The sequence below is a fragment of the Gekko japonicus genome, unplaced genomic scaffold (assembly GCF_001447785.1).
Source record: "Gekko japonicus isolate JY-2015 unplaced genomic scaffold, Gekko_japonicus_V1.1 scaffold573, whole genome shotgun sequence".
NCBI classification, from domain to species: Eukaryota; Metazoa; Chordata; class Lepidosauria; order Squamata; family Gekkonidae; genus Gekko; species Gekko japonicus.
Window position 1 is genome coordinate 566,501 of NW_015176469.1, and position 21,210 is coordinate 587,710.

Genomic DNA, 21,210 nt, shown 5'->3' on the forward strand with positions numbered 1-21,210 from the left:
GCACTCAACGGAGCATGCGCATTCGTAGTGTACACAGAAAAAGGAAACTAGGTTGCCGCGCCGCGCGCTTCTTCGTTGCGCGCAGGCGTGTGTTGTGATCGCCGCCTCTCCGTAACCACGGAAGCTCCACGGTTCCTCCACAGAACCTCCACAGGAGGTATGATCGCTTTACTGCGTGTTAGTTTGCCCTGGGGCAAACAGCCACGCTTCCCCCCCGCAGTTTCCTGCCCGTGTGACCGGGGCCCTGGGTTGTGAAATACCTGTAGATTTGAGAAGTAGAGCCTAGGGAGGGCAGGATTTGGGGTGGGGAGGGACCTCAGTAGGGTATAATACCATAGAGTCCATTGCCCAAAGCAGCCATTGTCTACAGGAGAACTAATCTTGGAGATCTCCAGGTGCTGCCTGGAGGCTGGCAATACTAAGGGGAGGGCCAGACCTGTAGATTTGAGGGGTAGAGCCTGGGGAGGGAAGGGTTTGAAGTGCGGAGCGACTTCAGCAGGGTATAATGCCATAGAGTGCACTGCCCAAAGCAGCCATTGTAATAGCTGGAAAATTTTCTGTAGGGGAACTGATGTGCTGTGGCTGGGGAACACGGTGATTTCTGGGAGATCTCCAGGCCCCACAGGGAGATTGGAAACTCCAGTGACCATTTAAGGGAAGATTGGGATATGTATTTTGGCAACTCCAGCGACTGTTTAAGGGAAATTTGGGATATGTATTTTACCTCAGGACACACTGAATGACTCCCAGGAGCAACAGCGAACTGTTTAGAATGTTAGAGGCAAAGACCAATCAGGCTGCATATGCAAATGACCTCTGTGTTCCAACTGGCTATTGGGGGAGAGGAACAGCAAACTGTTTAGAATATTGGAGGCAAGACTCAGGCAACGCAGCCAGTGGATAGAGACACCTTGTGAGTGACACATCAGGGAGCCAACTGATTTAGGAGCGTGTGGAATGTTCAGGAGAGTCCATGACCAAAACAGAATTATATATAAGGAGAGATTACATAAAATGTGCGTACACGGATTCAACTTCAGAACTGACCATTTTTAATAAATCATCTTTAAATTCTGATCTACTGCAAACACATTTCAGTATAATTCGACATTACCTGGGCAAATGCAACAATGCCATGAGCATCATCATTAGAGGGAATAATTATGGTAACATAACCATTAGCACCAATTTCTGCACCACCTTTTGGGTTTTTCAGCCATACTTGAAAAAATTCTTCTTCCTCTGGGATTGTGTCATCAAAGATATTAATTGCCACCACAACTTCCTTGTCTCCAGGTTCAAATATCAGTTCACCTGAACTAGCATTAAAATACAGATAGACAACATAATTATGACTAAAGGCTTGTTTTTCACAACAAATACAGAAAACAAAGATTTTGTCAGAGCACAAACAACATCCAGAGGTAAAGCATGGCAATTAAGATTTCAGGTGGTAGTAAAAGGATCAAGAGGGCAACCTGATAATAGCCACACCCTATGCCAGCTAAGGTCAGCAGGATGCAGGCAAGCCTTAAGAAGAACTACCTGAAAGGTCTTTCTTTACCTCCTCACCCCACTCATCCCTTTATTATCATCCAAACTGATGAAGAGTTCTGGAGAATTCAAAAGGTTGTGTTGCTTTATTTTGGCTGATTTTAATAACAGGTAACACTGTTTTCATTTTGGTATTTTTCTATGGACCAACATGGCTACATATTCCCTCAGCTGTCATTTGGGTTTTAACTTTATAAGGAACATCTTATTAATACATATTTTGACCAATAATATTACACCAGATTTCTCCACTCCTTCAATGACTTTGGGGGACATCGATGCTGGAGCAGAAGGGAAAAGGCAGGGAAGTTTGTTTCTATAAGTACCACATCTTTTGCTTTAATTAGGCTCTATCCCACTGATTTGTGCATTTTACAGTTCCTTCACTAGAGAGCTAAAGAATAAGAAATGAAGAACAGAAGGGATTTCATTAATGTTCCTTAATGCCATGGCAAAGAAACAAACAAGAAGAAAGAGTCCATGAAGGAACTTTGCAAATTATAACTAATTAAAACATTCGTAAAGGAATAACTGTTTATATATCCAAAGGATAAAATCAGAAACTTACCTAGGTATAAAATCTGATTGGTTGGAAACAGCAGTCAGCTCATAAATATAGGAGTAGAAATCTCCAGACAGAACAATTAAGGTTTTGTTGAAATTAAGTGATCCTACATTGACAGTGGTGAAATGACTGGCAGAAGGGGCCTCTAGTACTTGAGAGAATCGATTTATTTCTGAATTCCAAGAATAAAGAGCTGACTTATCCTTGCAAGCAAAAAGCACATGAACTGCATCAAGAAACATGAAAGGGAGAACTTTAGAAAGACAAACTGTAAACATTTCAACTGAGATAAAAGGTGAGTTCTAAAATTTGCTTAAGAACCTAATTTAACTTTATATTTACTTCTAGAATAGGGTGCAGCTGTAATGGCACAGCTTACTCTGCCCTGAGAGCTACAAAACTATTAACTTTACGTCTGTTCAACCAGCTTGTTCTATTTTTAAGTCCAATACTGAAATGTCAGCCTACTAATAGAAGAGTGCCGTTCTTTCAGTCTATGCTATTACATTATTTGCTACTTCCAAAACCAATATATTCATCAATATAATGCATATTCCATTGTGATACTCACTGAACTCCATAAGACACTAAAGAGGTAGGATGCCATATAGATTGCAGGAAAAGGAGTAGCAGTAACAATCACAAAACAAACACACATTACTCTTTTGATCACACAAATTCACATTGCATTTAATTGCCGAAGTAAATTAGAAGATCCCAACTGGCTCATGCCAATAGTCCATCTAGTCCTGTTTCTCACAATGGCTGCACAGATACCCTGAAAGCTCTACCCACAATTAAAAAACATACTTGCATTCTTCACATACAATGGCATATATCGCTTTCATACAACTTCTCCTGAACACAAAATGAGTGATGTACATCATAAGGGCACATAGGTTCTGTCACCTTACCTAACCCTGAGGGTGGGAGAAAAGTATGGATTTCATTTACAGCTTTGATGGAAAGAGATTGAAAATGCCTGAAGGAAGATTGCCCTGTCTCCCAGACAAAAATTTCACATGTGTCGCTGGTCCCTGTGAAGAACAACAAAAAGAAGACTATGGTAGTTGCATATAGAAAATAAAATAATTATTTGTATTGGTGCCCGGTACATTAACATATTATATTTATTTATATAAGATATTTCTATACCGCTTTTCCCTCTGGCTCAAAGCAGGTTCCAGTGACAAATGACTACACAAGAAATATCTCTACACGTTTCAAGAAGAATATATTTTCCTATTACAGGTCCTAAAAACAGGAGATACATGAAGTAGCTAAACAACAGATGGGGCAGATTACTGTCATTATACTTAATCATTTACAAGTTCTCTCTAACATAAAGTGTCAGGTTGAAAAAATCTTTTAAAAGCAACAAACACACAAGAAATGAATACAAACAGTTGTTAAATTACTAGCCACACATATGTGTCTCAAAAAAGCACACACTGTACATTCAATATTATATTCATGCTGTACACTGTCAAGGACGTTTGTTAAAAACTGGCCTAGAAACATTTCCTTGATAAGAAGAAAGCAATTTCCGTTCTCATTTCATGATTCTATTTCCATAGTAACAGCTGAATCTTAACATACTTCCATCAGACGGATTCTGTATATATGAATACCTTTTGCAAAAATTAAGTAGATGTCGGATTCAGAAGTCAAGGCTTTCACTCGTGTTATTCCACTGACTGGCACTTCATGAAACTTTCTAAATTTGTTGTCTGACCATTCATATAAAAGAGAGTTTTGGCTGGAATCTGATGGCACAACTACAAGATAAAGAGTGCCTCCCCTGGGAAACAGAGCCACATCTAGAGCACCATTCACGAAGAGTTCATGATGTAATACAAAGATGCCATTATTCCAGAGGAAGATCTGTATAGAAATAAAAGAAATCTAGCTACAATTAAGAGGCTGAAAGAAATTGGATGTCATGTTAAAATGCCATTCCCCCTCACATAAAAGGCGAACTAGCTGTTTCCTTAGAATATGAAAAACAAGGTATGTCTCTAACTAAATAACTTGTGACTAACTAAATAAATCACTCATAAAAGTATCAGCATTATTAAACTATTTCCATAATACAGAGACATTCAAAATTTGGCAGACTCAAGTTGTATTCAATGGTTGTTTTCCACTGATGGAAGGGCACTTCTGTTGGTGGATGGGGCGAATTTTTTTGGCAATTCCCCTCTCCTGTTACAGAACTCTACATCATACACAGCACTGATCCTGATGATCTCCTGAATCCTAGAGGCAGTGGTTAGGGGGATGCAGAGGACAGCAACAGGAGGCAGAAAAGTGTCTTTCTTTCAGCAGAGCTCTGTTCATGGCTGGCTGAATACAACCCATTATGATATGCTGTTCAAAGAGAAATCTAAAATGTGGCATATTATCCATCTGTTCCAAATTGTATGATGTGAACTCTATCTCAGAATGGCAGACTTTCCAGCAAGCCAAGCAACATCTCCATCATAATGTAGGATTTCTCCCTTTACCCATTATAGTGCTCTTTGGGTTGGAAGAGACAGAGTTCATGTCGGCATGCAGAAATGCACCATACATGTGGCAGAATGGAGGTCTTCCTTTGCACCATCTAACAGGCACTGGATAGGGAGAAAAGAATTTCCAGAGGAAGCCAGAAGCACACCTGTATTTAAACGTTATTTACCAACAATAGCTGTATACTATTTTTAGTGTGCTATACATATTGCTCCCATTTCATCCAACTGAATGTACCACATTATTCAGAACACCACAGAACATCTATCACAATAGTCTAAATTATGAGCACACTTTACACAGTAAGAACAATAAAAATCATCCAACCTGGAGAGATTCAGTCACGCAACTGGCAATTATCAAGTAGTGATTTTGGCCCAAACTGAAGTACTCTATATCACTGCTGTCTGGGACCAAGATGTCCTGTATCTGCAAGGGGGAAAAAAAACAAGCAGAGGAAGAAGCCATTTTTCTACCTCATGCTTTTACCAGATCCAGTTCAAGGTACTAGCTATTACCTAAAGCCCTTTATGGCCAGGGGCCTGCCTACCTGAGGGCCCGCCTCTCCCCGCATGTTCCCCAGAGAGCACTGAGATCAGGATCACAAAACCGCCTGGCTGACATCGACCAGGACTAGGGCGTTTTCTTTGGCAGCTCCGACCTGCTAGAACAAGCTCCCCGAGATCAGGGCCTTGCGGGACCTCTCACAGTTCTGCAGGGCCGCAAAAACGGAGCTTTTCCGGCAGGCATTTCAGTAGGAGCTGCACTTTATCAGCTAAGCCTTGTGCCAACCTAGAGCAAGAAGCTACCTAGAATGGTATCCACCGCTGATCATGCCCATGAATGCACTTTATTATACTGTACCAACATTGATATATTAACGGTCCTATGTCATGTTTTATGTATTTTATTGTGATGTATCTTTTTTTATTGATTTTTATGTAAGCCGACCTGAGCCTGCTTCGGCGGGGAGGGCGGGGTAAAAGTTGAAGCAATAAATAAATAAATAAATAATTTTTTTTAAAAAAGCATGATGCCTCTCAGGATCTTTTTGCATCCTCTGCAATCAAGTGTGTCACAGGAATAAGGAAGACATATGAAACTGCATAAATAATTTTGGTTGATTAGTTACGATGAATTTTATGATGGATTTTAATTGTATTTTATCCACTGTGTAAGCTGCTCTGAGCCTGCTTTGGTAGGAAGGGTAGAAATCGAATAAAAGAAAAAAAAGAAAAAAAGAAATAATACCAGGATAGAAATTCTGATCTTAATGTGCACTTCTGTGAGACAACTGTGCAGAGGATTTGGGTAAAAGCATGTTGTATGTGTATGTTCTTGCTGAATTGTACAACAGTGTGGTTTGAAAAGAAACAAAATGGATAATGCAAAAAATTTACCTGTAGTAATGGAATTTCAGTGGTGAAAGAGTACACAGTGTTGTTAGAAGGTCTGGTTTGCTTTGTTCCACCGTGAGTAATCACTATATAGGAGAAGCCATCAATCTGAAATGCCATGCAGCGCTGAGGACTTTGAATATTAAAATCCTGAGAAAAGAAACATGAATTTGATGACCTAAGAGTGTTTTTGCCTGCCCATTTAACACCATGCATGAACAAATCTTTAAAACAAAAACACCAGCTTGAAGCTCCCTTTTCTGTGAACAGAAGTACGCATCCATTGCGCCAAGCATTTTCCTACTCCCACTGCGGACCCTCATACCACTTTCCATGCCTGATGGTTCCTCCAGCCCTCAAGACTGGCTTTTTTGGGAAGATGCCAGGGCTGCAGTAGGAAGGAAAAGGTGTGGGACGGGTCTGATCCAGGAACAGTCTGGGCATTTGATTCCTGCTAAATGAGGCCAAAGTAATGCATCAACTACTTTTTGGAGTAGCTATCTGGCTTGATGGATGACGTCCGAGTATATAAAAGGGGGGTACAGGCTTGATTCTTTAGAGCTATTCTGGGACCCCCTAAATGTATAGCAGTGGGCCTCGAGGTGGGATTATATTCATTAACCCTTTTTGTACAAAGTGCAGCCATAATGTTCTGGGTGACAATTTGCCACAGAGATCCATCCTCTAGTTTTACTAATCTTGTATTAAAACATGTATTTATGAGCAAACAGAAGAAAGCTACAATCTACAGTTAGAAGTGCTGCATTTTCTTGGGGTCTTCTACCCTGGGTACAGTCTGAAGAAGGCCCGGATGTTAATCAAGAAAAGGACTTGTGATACAGATTACCAGAATATGCATGCTGTAGCACATAGAGCTTGTTCAACTTTAGCCTTGGATCTGAACTGTCCAGTACTTATAAAATGTGCAAGCTACTTAAAAATCTTAAGTGTACCAAAATATAGGTGAGCTTTTTACTCAAGGATCATAAGAGGAGATCATAAAAAGAAGAACCCTGCAGGATCAGACCAGTGGTCCACCTAGTTCAGCATCCTGTCTTACACAGTGGTCAACCAGTTGCCCTGGACAGCCAACAATACAGCATCAAGGCTGAAGACTTCTCTGATGTTGCCTTCTGGCACTGGTATTCAGAGGTTTACTGCCTCTGAATGGGGAAGTTCCCTTTAGACAGCATGGCTAGAAGTCACATATGGACCTATCCTCCATGAATGTATGTAATCTCCTTTTATAGTCATCTATGCTTGCTGGCCATTACTACATCCTTTGGCAGTCAATTCCACATTTTAATCACTCATTGAGTAAAGAGTAGTTCCATTTGTTTCAGCGGAATCTATTGCCCACCAGCTTTACTGGGTGTTCTCAAGGTCTATGCTTTGGGAGAGAGAGAAAAAGTTATCTCTGTTTAGTCTCTCTTCCTCATGCATAATTTTATAAGCTTCTATCATGTCTGCCCTCAATTATCTTTTTTCTAATCTGAAAATCCCATCTCTTTAGCCTCTTCTCATAAGAAAGGTGGTCTAACCTCTTAATCATCTTGGTTGCTCTCTTCTGTCTTTTCCAACTCTGAAACGCATCCCTTTTGAGATACCGTGACCAAAATTGCACAGTGTTCCAAATGAGGCCACTCCACAGATATATATATAGGGGGTTATAATAGTGGCAATTTTATTTTCAAACCTTATCCCAGCACAGAGCTTGCCTTTTTTCATCTCTACAGTACACAGATTTGAAATTTCCATTGAGCTAACCACTATGACCCAAAAATCTCTTTACCTCTCAGTTTCAGCAAGTTCAGACCCTATTAACATACATGCTCTTAATAGTTTAATTGATCTCCAAGAATTTTTTTTTGTTCTAACATGCATCACTTTACACTTCGTTACATTAAACTTCACTGCCACTCACTAAAGTTAGAGATATCCTCCTGGAGCGTTTCACAGTTGGCCTTAGTTTCTACCATCCTGAAATCATTCTGTGTCATTGAAAATTTTAGCCACTACATGGATCACCCCCCATGTCCAGATCATTTACAAACAAATTAAATAACACCGGACCCAATACTGATCCTTGCGAGAACCTACTGCTGACTTCCTACCATTGAGAGAACTGTCCACATATTCTTTCTCTCTGTTTCCTGCCATTTAACCAATTTTTAACCTGTAGGAAGACCCACCCTCTTATCCTGACTGCTAAGCTTACACAGGAGTCTTTTTGTGGTCATTAGGAGGAGGAGGAGGAGATTGGATTTATACCCCACCCTTCACTCGGAGTCTCAGAGAGGCTTACAAACTCCTTTCCCTTCCCCTCCTCACAACAGACACCCTGTGAGGCAGGTGGGGCTGAGAGAGCTCTTTTAAGAACTGCTCTTTCAAGAACAGCTCTTGTCAGAACTATAGCTTGCCCAAGTTCATCCAGTAGCTACAAGTGGAGGAGTGGGGAATCAAACCCGGTTCTCCCAGATTAGAGTCCGCACACTTAACCACTGCACCAAACTGGCTCTCAGTTTCGAAAACACATCCCTTCAGGTGACTGTGATATAGGGTCATAGAGACTGTATCCCATGTGTTGTTGTTTTGTAATTATTGTAAAGTAGTCAGAGATGTCCCAATCTTGGCTACACTGATTGTCCCAGTCTTGGCTACACTATCAGGCCAGGCCATTCAGTAGAAAACAGGGTTGCACTTACCTGTAACTTGTTTATCTAGTGGTCTTCTGTGCAGGCCCACACTGGGACTGTGTGTGCGCAGGTCAGCCATGGAAAAGATTTCCAAAGTTTTCTTGTAGACTAAGAGTGCTCCTCTTCCATCTGAGTATTTCCTACCAAAATGATCACATGACCAGAAGGAGAGGTGATACTGCCTCAGTTCTCTCCATGCCGCCACCAAAGACCCCAAGAAACAGCAGATCCAGAGAGTTCACAGCGGGGCAAGAGGGAGGGATGTGTGCCTGCACATAAGACCAATCAATGAACAACAGGTGCAGGTAAGTGCAACCATGTTTTCATCATTGTGGCCTCTGTGCAGCCCCACACTAGGTAGATTAGCAAGAACAGGAAACTCCACCCACTTAGCAACTCTCCAAAACTACAAGACTCTGTTAACCCATGCCTCCAAAGATTTCACCTTGAAACAGAGGGCAGGCAGGAAAAGGCTTCTTCAGTCAGGCCTTGAAAACAGGCTCCTATCAGGTCATACCTCCAGGCTTCTGGTCACATCTGACTGAAGGCAGAGAAGGAGAAGTTTTCCTTCAGTCAGACAGCCTCTACCAGGCCACACCTCCAGGCTTCTGGTTGGACTTGAGAGAAGCCCGAGAGGGGGTTCTTCAGCCAGGCAGTCTCTGCAGGCCACACCTCCCGGCTCTTGGATTCAAGAGGAGCACAGAAGACAAAGGGATTCCTTGTCAGGCCAAAGCCTTTAAAAAGAGCCATTCTGAATCGGAGGCTCTCTCAGGTGACACTTCCAGGTTTCTGTCTTCATAGCTGACACAACCATGGAGGGGAAAGGTGCCTTTATGCAGGCTGGCATGCAGCCAAAGTGTTTGAAAAGAGCCAGTGAGTCCAAGGCTCTGTCACATTATACCTCACCAGGGAGGGGGAATGCGCCTTCATTCAGCCTGGTGTGCAGCCAAAGCCTTTGAAAAGAGCCAGTGAATCTGAGGCTCTGTCACACCACACCTCGCCAACAAGGGGGAAGGTGCCTTTATTCAGGGTGGTGTGCAGCCAAAGCCTTCGAAAAAGAGCTCTTCTGAGTCCAGCTCTATCAAATCCTTCCTTTAGGGGGAAATGGTGACAGAAAGAGCAGGCAGCTCTGTTGTGTGAACCCTCCAGGCAAATCAGGAACAGAGAATAGGCATTTATCAGCACCATTTTAAAGCCACAGTTGGCACAATCCTGAGGAGGCCTCTTTTGAGCCATAATGACACAGTGGAAATCCAGAAACATTTCTTATGTAAATGTAGTTTATGCTTCAATAGAATGAGTATTGATGACAAAAAAGAAAACTTTTGAGAGAAACAAGCAGCCTCAAGAATGAGGTGAGGAAAAAACACAAAACAGCAATGGAGATCCTCTCTCCACGACAAAGAGAACTGAGGAAGTACTGCCCCTCCTCCTAGTCATCTGATTATTTTGGCAGGAAAGTGCCAGAGGGAGAAGGGGCACTTCTAGTCTACAAGAAAGCTTTGGCAATCTTTTCTACAGCTGGCCTGTGCACATGCGGTCCCAGTGTGTGCCTGTACAAAAGCCATGATGAAGAACAGACAATTAACCTTTTTGTAGCTGGAGAGAATTACATACCTCTGGGAAAGTGGCTTTTCTCTTTCTTTACATTTAAAAACCTAGAACGACTTTTTGAAAGTGTGTTACCTCAACAGGAACAAAAACACCTCGCCACTGGTATATTGAAGAATGTACAGCTGGATGTGTTCTCAGCAGTATGCCATATATAGATTCTCCTGATGTAAAAAAACACCAGCTAGATATTGGTTCTTCCATAAAACTTTGTAAGATGGACAGCACACTTATTCCACCCTCTGCAACATGGAGAAAATACAGCAATTACAGGGGCAGCTGACAAAAACAACGGAAGAGACACTAGCACAGTTAATGTAGTGGCATTATCTCAGAACATACAATAAATTGGCCAAGAAGTAAACCCTGGAATAAAGCATGCAAAAGGAGGACTGAGAATACAGCCAGAGATAACAGTCCAGTCAGTCCCTGCGCTACCTGATACAACTTAAGTAGGGATGCGAGAACAGTGCATCCCACACAGATAAGCACGGGGCAGAGGCTCCTGTCCCACGCTGTGACTGTTGCAATTAGTTCCCCATGCCCATATAGCCACTCTGTGTGTTGCTCCAACAATAGTTGCTAGCAATATTGCTAGCAATAAGTATATAATATGCAGAAAGAGGGAATCCTCTTGCAGATATGACAGCTTCATAGCACCTCCCTGTCAATGTAATGTTATGCTGGTGCAACCCCCCCCCCCAATGTGTGAGACAAAAGGAGCACAACCATAGGCCTCGATGACTTCCAGCCACCCACTCTAATCATTGCTACTATTGGCCATACAGTAATGCTGCCTATTACCCTGCAGAATCAGTGCTCCATGCAGTAACTCCAACAGACAATAGATGTTGTTTCAGTGCATCCATGTGCAGCGGTTGGATGCTTCCCTGTCATGGAGGCAGTGGCAGTATGCTGTGCCGTGACTGGTGGGTTGTGGGAAGGTTACTATGCTATATGCCAGTGTTAGCTTCATAGAATGGGGCTGTTAAAAACTTACTTATCCCAAATGCAGTATCTGATAGTGTTTCCCATTCCACACTCACTGATGTGTTGAGCCCATTGCTGCGGGATACTTCCAGGTAGACTGTAGCATTCGCTTCTTCAATTATGACGGAATTTGTCCTAAAAGTCATGAAGACCATTACTAAAGTAAAGCAATGTATTCCTGTCATAAGACTAGGGACTGCAGAGACAATGGCCAAGACAGAAACATAAATTACAAGAAAAACTTGTTTATCTGGTCTATTAAAAAAACAACTCTAGGTGCTTGAGTATACAAGACATTTCTAATGAATATCTATCATTTTACTTATACCTCAAAGTAAAATGTTGCCACCTTAAACTACTACAGGAGCAAAAGGCTTATGCTGAAATATTACGACTTCATAATAACAATATATATATATATATATATATACAATATATATATATATACAAAGGGAGAAATTGAAAGTTCACAGTCTATGGATTCCAACTAGAACACAACATCAGAGGCAGCAAATGCATTTGTATTAATATAAAATAAAAGAACTACAAGAATTTTATATTGGTGGTATCTGGCGTCAAGTAAGTTCACAATAATAGAACTTGTTGCAATTGTTGCAAATATAATTTCCCTTCTGCAGACCTTTTGTGAATATGGTAGATTTGCCCCACTTTGTGTTTGGAGGGGGTGGCTCAGAAAGAAAGGAAATTAATAGAATAGCAACATGTGATTCATCATTAACTCCTAAAGTGGGGGTTCCCAATGTGGTGCCACTGGATGCCACAGTGCCTGCCAACACCTTTTCTGGCACCTACCAAGTGTTTTTAGAAAGTGGGCATGGTAAGGTGGGACTACTGCTCAGCAGGGCTTCTGATTAGTATTGGGAATTTGACTGGATGTACAGATTAAAATAATATTGTTTTAGCACCAGCTGCCACTGTAGATTTTATTTTATTCTCTCTCCTCTTTCTTAGGACATTTTTAAAAATTACTCTTCTTGTCCCCTGCATTTGAGCTTCCTGTGTGTGTGTGTGTGTGTGTGTTTTGGTGTATCTGCCTCCTGAAGCGGCTACTTTATGATTAACTCCACCTTCCACAGCAGTCATTTTGTGGCTGTGTCAGAATTCCCAAGGTGCCCACAGGCACAAAAAAGAGTTGGGGACCCCTATCCTAAAGCAGTATTTTTTGGCCAACTAACAATTTTGTAACAAATTTCATTACTCCTTACCAGCTGTTTTATTGACTGACAACTAACAGAATTGATACAATTGTACTATTAAGGATATAATTATCAAGATACTGCAAATAGGACGAGTAATTAAACTGTGTGATAGTACTAAAGTGATATTTTCAATGTGCTGTTTACCAAGAGTTGGCATCCAAATACTGATCATATGGAAGAGAACATATGGTATTAGTAATATTTATATTCATTTGATATTTTAACTTTTCCAGTTTTTGGTTTATAGATATCTGCTTTTAGACAAATCACAGTAAGAATAAACAAAATATAATTCAGGTCAATATCCTGGCAGCTCTTGGCATATCCTATCTACAAACAAGAACATATGAACACATGAAGCTGTCTTTTACTGCATCATATCATTGGTCCACCAAGGTCAGTATTAGCTCTCCAGGGTCTCAGGTAGAGGACTTTCATATCACCTACTACCTGATCCTTTTAGCTGGAGATGCTGGGAACTGAACCTGGCGCATTCTACATGCCGAGCAGATGCTCTACCACTGAACCATGGCCCCTCCCCAAAGAGAAAATGCATATATTAAGACAGTGAAACGATGTACCTATTTGAAATGGGGTAGATACGGAAAAGCCCCAATGGAGCCTGGTTTTGTAACACTGTGATAAATGTTTCTAGCCTGGTGCCTATCTTGGCTCCTCCAGTTGGACTGAACAGAGTAACAATGAAATGCTCATCCATTTCTGGTTCAGCATCTAATATGGCAGAAATATGCAAAGTCTGTAAGAGAGGGGGGGAAAGGAAATTCACTGAATCTGGACAACACAAAGAGTTTAAATTAGTTAGCATTAGGTATCATAAGTATAATGAACATCAGTATTCTGATTCCAAAGCAAATGAACATATCCGTCATTATTCTGTGGGCTATACTACTTGCATATAGGATTTTATTACCTGTTTGCTATGAGTATTATCTCACTGCACTGCTATCTAATTATGTAATACCATTTTCTGCATTAACATATCATAATATTTATACTTTGTTGCAAATTTCTGTAATCCCAGTCCTATTACATTATTTATTAGATATCTTACCCTGTTAATTGCATTGATTTATACTGGGTAATCCACTTTGAGTCTCAGTGAGAAACACAGATTACAAATAAGATAAATAAAAAGTCTGCATTAGAGCTATTCTACATACTTGGAAAATTAAATTGTAAATTGAGGTAAAGAAAATCTGGATTCTATCATTTCACGCAGTGTACGTGATATTTTGAATGATCTACTTAAGTATTATATGAGGGGAGGGAGGGTTTTTTATGTGGCATAGAATTTCAGCTTTTTTTAAAATGTAGTACAGTAATTGAATGAGTGGAGGCAGGAAAATTTCAAACTTTCCTGGATGAAAGGAATCATTTGGAACCCTTCCAGTCTGGTTTTAGGCCTGGTTATGGGACAGAAAGAGCCTTGGTTGCCCTGTGCTGAGAGATGGAATCAGCTGCCTAGGGAGGTGGTGAGCTCCCCATCACTGGCAGTCTTCAAACAGTGGCTGGACAAACACTTGTCAGGGATGCTCTAGGCTGATCTTGCACTGAGCAGGAGGTTGGACCAGATGGCCTGTATGGCCCCTTCCAACTCTACGATTCTATAGGAGGGAGTGGGACTCCCTCAACTGCTAGGTGAGGTCATCCAGAGATTTGGCCTGTGTCATCACCAATATGAGGATGACACTCAGCTCTATCCTGTGGTCGATTCCAGGGAAGCCATATAAACCCTGAACTGGTGGCTTGGAAGCAGGGCTAATGCACTGAAACCTTAATTCCAACAAGATGGAAGTGCTACTAGTTAATGGAAGGTCTGACCCAGAATTTAAGGTGTTGCCTGTTCTAGATGGGGTTGTGCTCCCCTTGAAGGAACAGGTCTGTAGTCTGGTGGTGCTTTTGGATTGCTGGATAAGCAGGTGGCAGCTGAAGCCAAGAGTGCCTTTTACCAGCTTCGAATGGTTAGCAAGCTGTGGCCTTTCCTAGACAGAAAAGATCTGGCCACCGTGGTACTCGCCATGGATGCATCTAGATTAGATTACTGCAATGTGCTGTATGTGGGGCTGCCCTTGAAAAATGTTCAGAAACGTCAGTTGGTACAGGATGTTGCAACCAGGATATTGACTGGAGTGGGTCATAGTGACCATATCTCTACAGTGTTAGCCTATGTACACTAGTTCCCAATTTGTTTCCAGCTCAATTCAAGATGCTGATGTTGACATTTGAATCCCATTATGGCTTGGGACCAACATACCTCCAGGGCTACCTACTCCCTTTATGAACCTACCCAACCACAGAGGTCCTCTTCCGTCGCCCTGCTGCAGCTACCCCCCCCCTTCTGAGATTAGGCAGGTGGCCACTCAGGGCAGAGCCTTCTTAGCTGTGGCACCAATACTCTGGAACTCTCTCCACACCAGTGGGTGAAGAACTTTTTGTTTCATCTGGTGTTCCCTCAGCGATCCCTCCTTCCTGACCAATGTTTTGTTTTTATATTTTTTGAAGTGTATTTTAGCTCTGGTTTTAATTGTTTTAATGATATGTTTGTCCATTTTAATGTTTTTTAAGATGTCATTTTATTATGTATGTTTCTAATTTGTTAGCCGCCTTGGTGGTCCTTATGAGGGCAGAGAGGCAGGGTATAAACTTTGTACATAAATAAATAAATAAAAATTTACATTCTTCACACTTGTAGTCTGAAGCAGTAATACTGTCCAGAATTCTACTGCCTTAACTACCTGATTCTGCCTAATAAGTAGACTGGCTCTTAAAACCATACTGTGGAATAACTTCTCCTTTCTCGTTTTTTTTTAATTGATGCACAAATATATTTTCATACAGAACCAAAATATTTCTTCCATTTTGTAATAACTACCTGAATATTACCTTCAATCTGACTCCCTCTTCTAGGACAATATAGCCTTGTGATGGGGTCAAATCTACAGATGCTTCAGAAGAGTTTATCTCGTGCACAAGATACTGCACGGTCACAGTTCCAAATATCCCCTGAGGAGGTTCCCTGATAATGGTTAGCACTGCAACACTTTCCATCAGTTGGAGTGCTGACTGCTCCCTTAGAAAGAAATGCTCACTGTTGTTGAAAGACAAAACTCCATGCCCATCATCATTCGTCAGAATAGTAACTGTGGCTTTTAACAGAAAACAAATAGAGTAATTACAATGCATCTAACACAATTTAATCCGTATCAGACAAAAATAATAATGCATTTTGTAGAATAACTCCCAATCCATTTTAGATCTTATTTACCTATTATTAAACATGTTGTCTTCTGTACAACATTTAACAATATGATTAGTGCTGACTGTGTGGCCAGCCCGGGCTGTGGCTCCCAAAATACTGGAGGAGTGGACCAGACTGAAAACTCTGGCTTCCAAGCCCGCGCCTGGTAGCCCTTCCCCTCCCAGAACCCAACTGGCTGCCCAAGGCTGGCCCAGTCTGGTTGCCTCAGCCCACTGCACCAAACAACGGAAGAAGAAATCCTTCCCCTTTGCTCTCTCCAGCCCCACAGCTGCAAAAGTGGCCCCTGGTGCAATCCGCGGCCTGTTGCTACTAATCATGACTATGGGAAATTAAGGCCAATTGATTTCAACAAACTTTGGGAAATAATTATAATCAGTATGCTTGTAATGATCCACAAACAGCACACTGTCACTTTCCCAGCACTTTCCTGGGAATAATTCCCACTGAAGAGATTTGAGTAGGATTTTGAGTAGACCTGCTTAGAATTGCTCTATATTAGTGTTGCATCTGGATCTGTTTACTATCCACATGTCATATGACAATACAGAGCTGACCTGTTTCCAAAATGATCTTAGTTTGATATAACAAGAAGTTGGTGAAAACTATCTGATTGATAGGAATCTCAGAATTTAAGAACTAGAATGGTGTTAAACACTGTGTAAAGTATTCAACTCTACTTAAGCTTAGTTATGCATAATGTATTATTCAATGTAAACAGCACAACTGTAGTACAAGATGGTATATACTATTGCACTTAATATTATAACCCAGTTACATTTCATGTGATACACAATGAATAACATAGCTATTACTGAGGAATTATTAAAGCACTTAGAATATAAGATGTGAAATATTACCATCTATATCAATAATTATGTTATTGAAAAGAAAGTCAACTAATGGCTTAGTAATGTGTTTTTGTTCCAAAATTATTGTATTGTTATATCATGCTCTTGTGGGGATTTCAGTATCCTAAACAAAAACATGTAATTATCCACTGCAAGCAATGATGATATCTAGAATAAAATTCTACACAAAATAGAGCTTCAAGAATAATTTGTATTACCCGTTGTGTTTTCTCCTAACTCCAGTCCAAGGGATGGGTTCGTTAAAATTAGCTGGAATCTCTCATCCCCTTCAGGGATCTCATCATCAAAAATCATAATATCAACATATTTATACCTTTCACCATCAGCAAAGAAAAGAGTCTAGTAACAAAAAATGTGCATGGTAATTCAGAAATAATTCAGAAAATTGTGGGCATGTTGCATAGTGGCTCAGATAAAATACATTTTCTAATTCAATACGTTAAATCTTAGGCAACTCGTACAAACCAACCATGTGACAGTAATTAAAGGCATTTGACATCCAACAGTTTTTGATCCAGTCAAAATAAACCCACAAATACCTGAATGGAATCTTTCATTGTGCTAATGAAAGCTGTCTTCTTCTACTTCTTCTTCCCCCACACCCTACTATTTAAGAATTCCTCTAATTAAGCATATTGGCTGATTTCTCTCTGAATCAAGTTATTTAAACCAGCATCTGACTGCTTTTATGATAAGTGGAATTGTATTATTGTTTGTCCTTACCCTTGAGGCAATGTTAAAATCCAGCCCCAGCTGTGCTTCCAGATTCTGAGCATACAAGAACAATGACACATTCCCATAAGATCCTCTATCTCGAAATGCCACTAATGTCAAACTTTCATTTAGTTCATTTATTTCAAAACTGTAAAAAAGTAGAATTGTTCCCAATTACATGATTTACAGGTACCAAATGCTGAAACTGCTATGTTTCTATAAACTTTGCATAGGTATTCTCTAGCTACTAATTAGGAAAGGACATAAAGTACTGGATGAAAACTATGACACTAGATAGACTGTACTGTGATGTATCTAAAACAGTGTTGCAGGTCCAGGGCCTAATAGGGAGAGAATGTGCAGAAGAGAAAAAACACAACAACAATTTTGTGGAATTAAATGGCCACAGCTGTACTGATTACAAATTAAGGAGCATATTGGCACAGCATGGAGATGGATCCAAGCATTGGATGACCCACTTGTTGCCCGATGAGACCAAACACCTCAGCCCACTTACTGGGGAGCAAAACCATGGAGTGGTAAGAACTGTGGTTACCAAATGACCGGATGTCGCTGAGTGGTTCCCCAACCACCGAGCTGGGCATGTTGCATAGTGGCTCAACCCCACAAGTCACTTTAAGGGAGTCCCCAAACGGGGGTGAGTGGGCATGCAGGCCCATCTCACCCCAAAAGGATCCTTCCCAATGCCCAAACCACCCAAGCTGTAACAAGATACAACCTTTAAAACTGCAAACAAACAGTAAACTGAAAAAAGGGAGGGAGGGTGAGAGAGCCGAGAAAACACCACTCTGAGTGCTTCTGCAGCGCTGTTTAAATATGCTGCCAGGCTCTGACATAGCCCCTTGAGTCTGAGTTTGCCTCGAACTCCCACACTTAGTGAGCCAACCCACCTGCTGACATGGGTGACCAGCCATTAGGATAGCTGCCAGCAACCACCTCCCAGTCACCTGGCCATGTGGCCAGAAGCAGCCATTGCCTCCTTCTGTCTGTCCTGGCCCGGGCAGCAACTGTGGCCTACGGTAAATCATGGCCAGTATTTGTCTATTGGCTGGCATAACTTTCCTGTTGATGCTGTCAGTTTCGCAACCAATGTGTTAGACAGTCAGCACCTATCAGACATGACCTGTGTCCAGGACTGGCCCCGGCCTCAGCAAGTCAGCCTGTGCTGACTCCACCCAACCTTGGCCGGAGGACACACATGGCAAAAGATGAAGGGTAAGACACAGGAGCACCTTACCTCCCCCCCCCTCAGGAACCAAGCCACCACTGCCACTGACCATCTAGCCCACACCCAGGTGATCAGGCAGGGAGCAGCTCTCACAGCTGGGAAGAGAAAGCATGGGAGTGACTGGAGCAACATCGGTGAGGGAGCTGGGGAACAGAGAGTCAATGCAGGAGCTGGCCCTCCGCTGGTCAGGGTGGGCAAGGCTGCAAATGAGGGGAAACCTCTGGGCAAAGTCTGGCCACTGTCAGGTGTGTCAAAGAAAGGAAGGAGTTCAAGGCAGACCCGCCTCATGTAGAAGGGTTTTAGAAGGGAGGGGCAGGGATGGAAAGGGGGCCAGGGACTAGTTCAATAAAAGGACAGTTTCCCAAAGGTGTGGGGGGGAGGGGGAAATGGGCACACATGGTCCACTCTGGGGATCCAGCACGCCAGGGTGCAGGAGGAAACCAGTGTGTTGACCACCGTCACGATCCATTCTGAGGCCCGGGACAAGGAGAGGGATGACAGGGGAGCAGCTGAGAGGCAAGCAGGTAAGGCCAGAGCAACAGTGGTGAGACACCCCAAGAGAGAGGCCAAGGGGGCACCTCTCAGCCTGATCACTCAATCGGTCAGGTTTGTGCTGAATGGCCATGAATGCCTGCAGAACAAGTTTGCACTAGTAGTTTTTTTAAAATAAACAAATAAAACTGCATGCACTGAGACACTGCCAATTCAAACAGCTCAGTATCAATAAGGTCTACTTAGGAAAATACCAAAGGGTAAGATTTTTTAAAAACATGGTGTTTGTTTACAACTGGGCATCCACATATAAGTTTTGATAACTGACCATCCACATCTAATCCACATGTATAATTTTCTCCAACAGCATAATTTCACCTGCTGCGATTTGGGGATTTGCAAGGGAAGCTGCTTCTGAAAGGACTGTCAACGGAAAAATGTTATTTTTTTTAATTGCCACATTCTCTCTGTACAACCTGAGGAAATGGTTAAACTCTCAAGCAACTGAAACAGTACGATACGCTAATGAAAGATGAGACTTACTTTGTTGTTTGCCAGCCAATTACTCCTCTTGCACCATCATTAGCATCAATAATAATCTGCGCTGTCGAGCCACCTATATCTAAAACAGGATTACAAATTGCGTGTTATTTTATTTGAAGTGTTGTTCTAGGATCAGCTATCAATCCACTGTGAAACAGCAGTCTCATTGACATGTTACAGTGAAACATGTACATCCTGCATGTATATCTCTGTGTTCCATTTTCTCTCTTTCTCTGTCCCCCATCCCATCATGCTTTCTCTCTCTTTCTCCCACCCCAACACCCGCTGTCACTCTCTCTATTTCTCCCCCAATATGTGCCAGTCTTTCTCTCATTTCCTAACCACCAGCTCCTGCTGTCATTTTTCTCTCTCCCTCCCCCAATGCCTACTGTCACACAATTCACACACGCTCTCTCTATCCCTCACCCGATCACTCCTTCTCTCTCCCACTGCCTACTGTCCCTCTCTCACCCTCACCAAAACAAAAAAACATGTTCGCCCTCTCATCACCCTTTCTCAGAACATACATTTAGAGATTTCTTCTCAAAGCCATACACCAACTACATTAAACATGTTAGGCTGTAGCTCTGAAGGACTTACAAAACATCCCTAACCATCACAGAACTGGTTAGAAAGCTGACATGCCCAGACCCGACATGGGTGCCAGGACATGAACTGGGGTAGGAAGGATGTTTATTTTTTCAATTAGCACTTAGGAAAGGGGAAAACAAACAAAAGAGAGAGGAATTGGCTACAAACATTTATGTGAACTGCCAGTAAGCGCACACAAACACACTCACGGGCACTTGAAAAAAGCAGAATGGTGAAGAAGGAAACAAAATGACCAGGTTCAGAAACATCCTAATGGGAAAAGACATTAATCAAAGAACTGAGGAGTACAGCTACAAGTGGCAGTTAAATCTATGCTCCTCTCCATTTTAGGAGGAACAGCCAAACTCACACTTATACAAAGGTCACCAAGGAAGCAGAGAAGGGAGGTGGCACACCCACCCCAGTTCCTTTAGGCTTCAAAAAGCCAGGTCCTCGCATCACCCGTCAGCCCATGAGGGCACGCCTTTCAACAGCCTAAGGCAAACAGGCCACCATCACCCCCGGTTATCTCTGCTTTTCTTTCTGTGAGTTGACTCGTGGCGGGAGGGGATCCCCATCAATTTGCCGGGCAGCTCAGCTCACGACTGCTTTGCTCCATCCTTACCCATCAAAAGTCTTGTGAGGGGGAGATTTCACTGAACCTTTGTCCTCTTTCAGCCTCCCAGCCTACTTAACTACCACCTCCCCAGGGTGAGTGGCAGGGTTTCTCCTTCCTCGCCTACCTTTCTGCCTCCAGCACATTCACCACAGCAGCAGCAGTTCCTACTCCTCCACACTCACCCACAGCACCATCACCTCTTTGGTGCTGGGAAAGGCTTCCACTCCTCCTCCCCACCTGCTGGCCAGCCTCCAGAGGACAGGCATGGGTGGGCTGCATTAGGACACACAGGACTGACTGGCTCCTCTT

At 42.2% G+C, this 21,210-nt stretch overlaps 1 protein-coding gene across 1 annotated transcript in view; it reads right to left on the reverse strand.

Moving 5' to 3' along the window:
• ADGRV1 (adhesion G protein-coupled receptor V1) overlaps positions 1–21,210 on the reverse strand; it is a 373,937-nt gene that overhangs the window by 256,786 nt on the left and 95,941 nt on the right. Inside the window, exons 38-50 of the mRNA XM_015427126.1 lie at positions 19,692–19,770; positions 17,417–17,555; positions 16,891–17,032; positions 15,449–15,711; positions 13,126–13,301; positions 11,335–11,459; positions 10,410–10,576; positions 6,031–6,177; positions 4,958–5,059; positions 3,741–4,003; positions 3,034–3,158; positions 2,123–2,345; positions 1,115–1,319 (exon numbers count right to left, since the gene is read on the reverse strand). Coding sequence (XP_015282612.1) covers positions 1,115–1,319; positions 2,123–2,345; positions 3,034–3,158; positions 3,741–4,003; positions 4,958–5,059; positions 6,031–6,177; positions 10,410–10,576; positions 11,335–11,459; positions 13,126–13,301; positions 15,449–15,711; positions 16,891–17,032; positions 17,417–17,555; positions 19,692–19,770 — 2,156 coding nt within the window. The remainder of the gene's footprint in view (positions 1–1,114; positions 1,320–2,122; positions 2,346–3,033; positions 3,159–3,740; positions 4,004–4,957; positions 5,060–6,030; positions 6,178–10,409; positions 10,577–11,334; positions 11,460–13,125; positions 13,302–15,448; positions 15,712–16,890; positions 17,033–17,416; positions 17,556–19,691; positions 19,771–21,210) is intronic.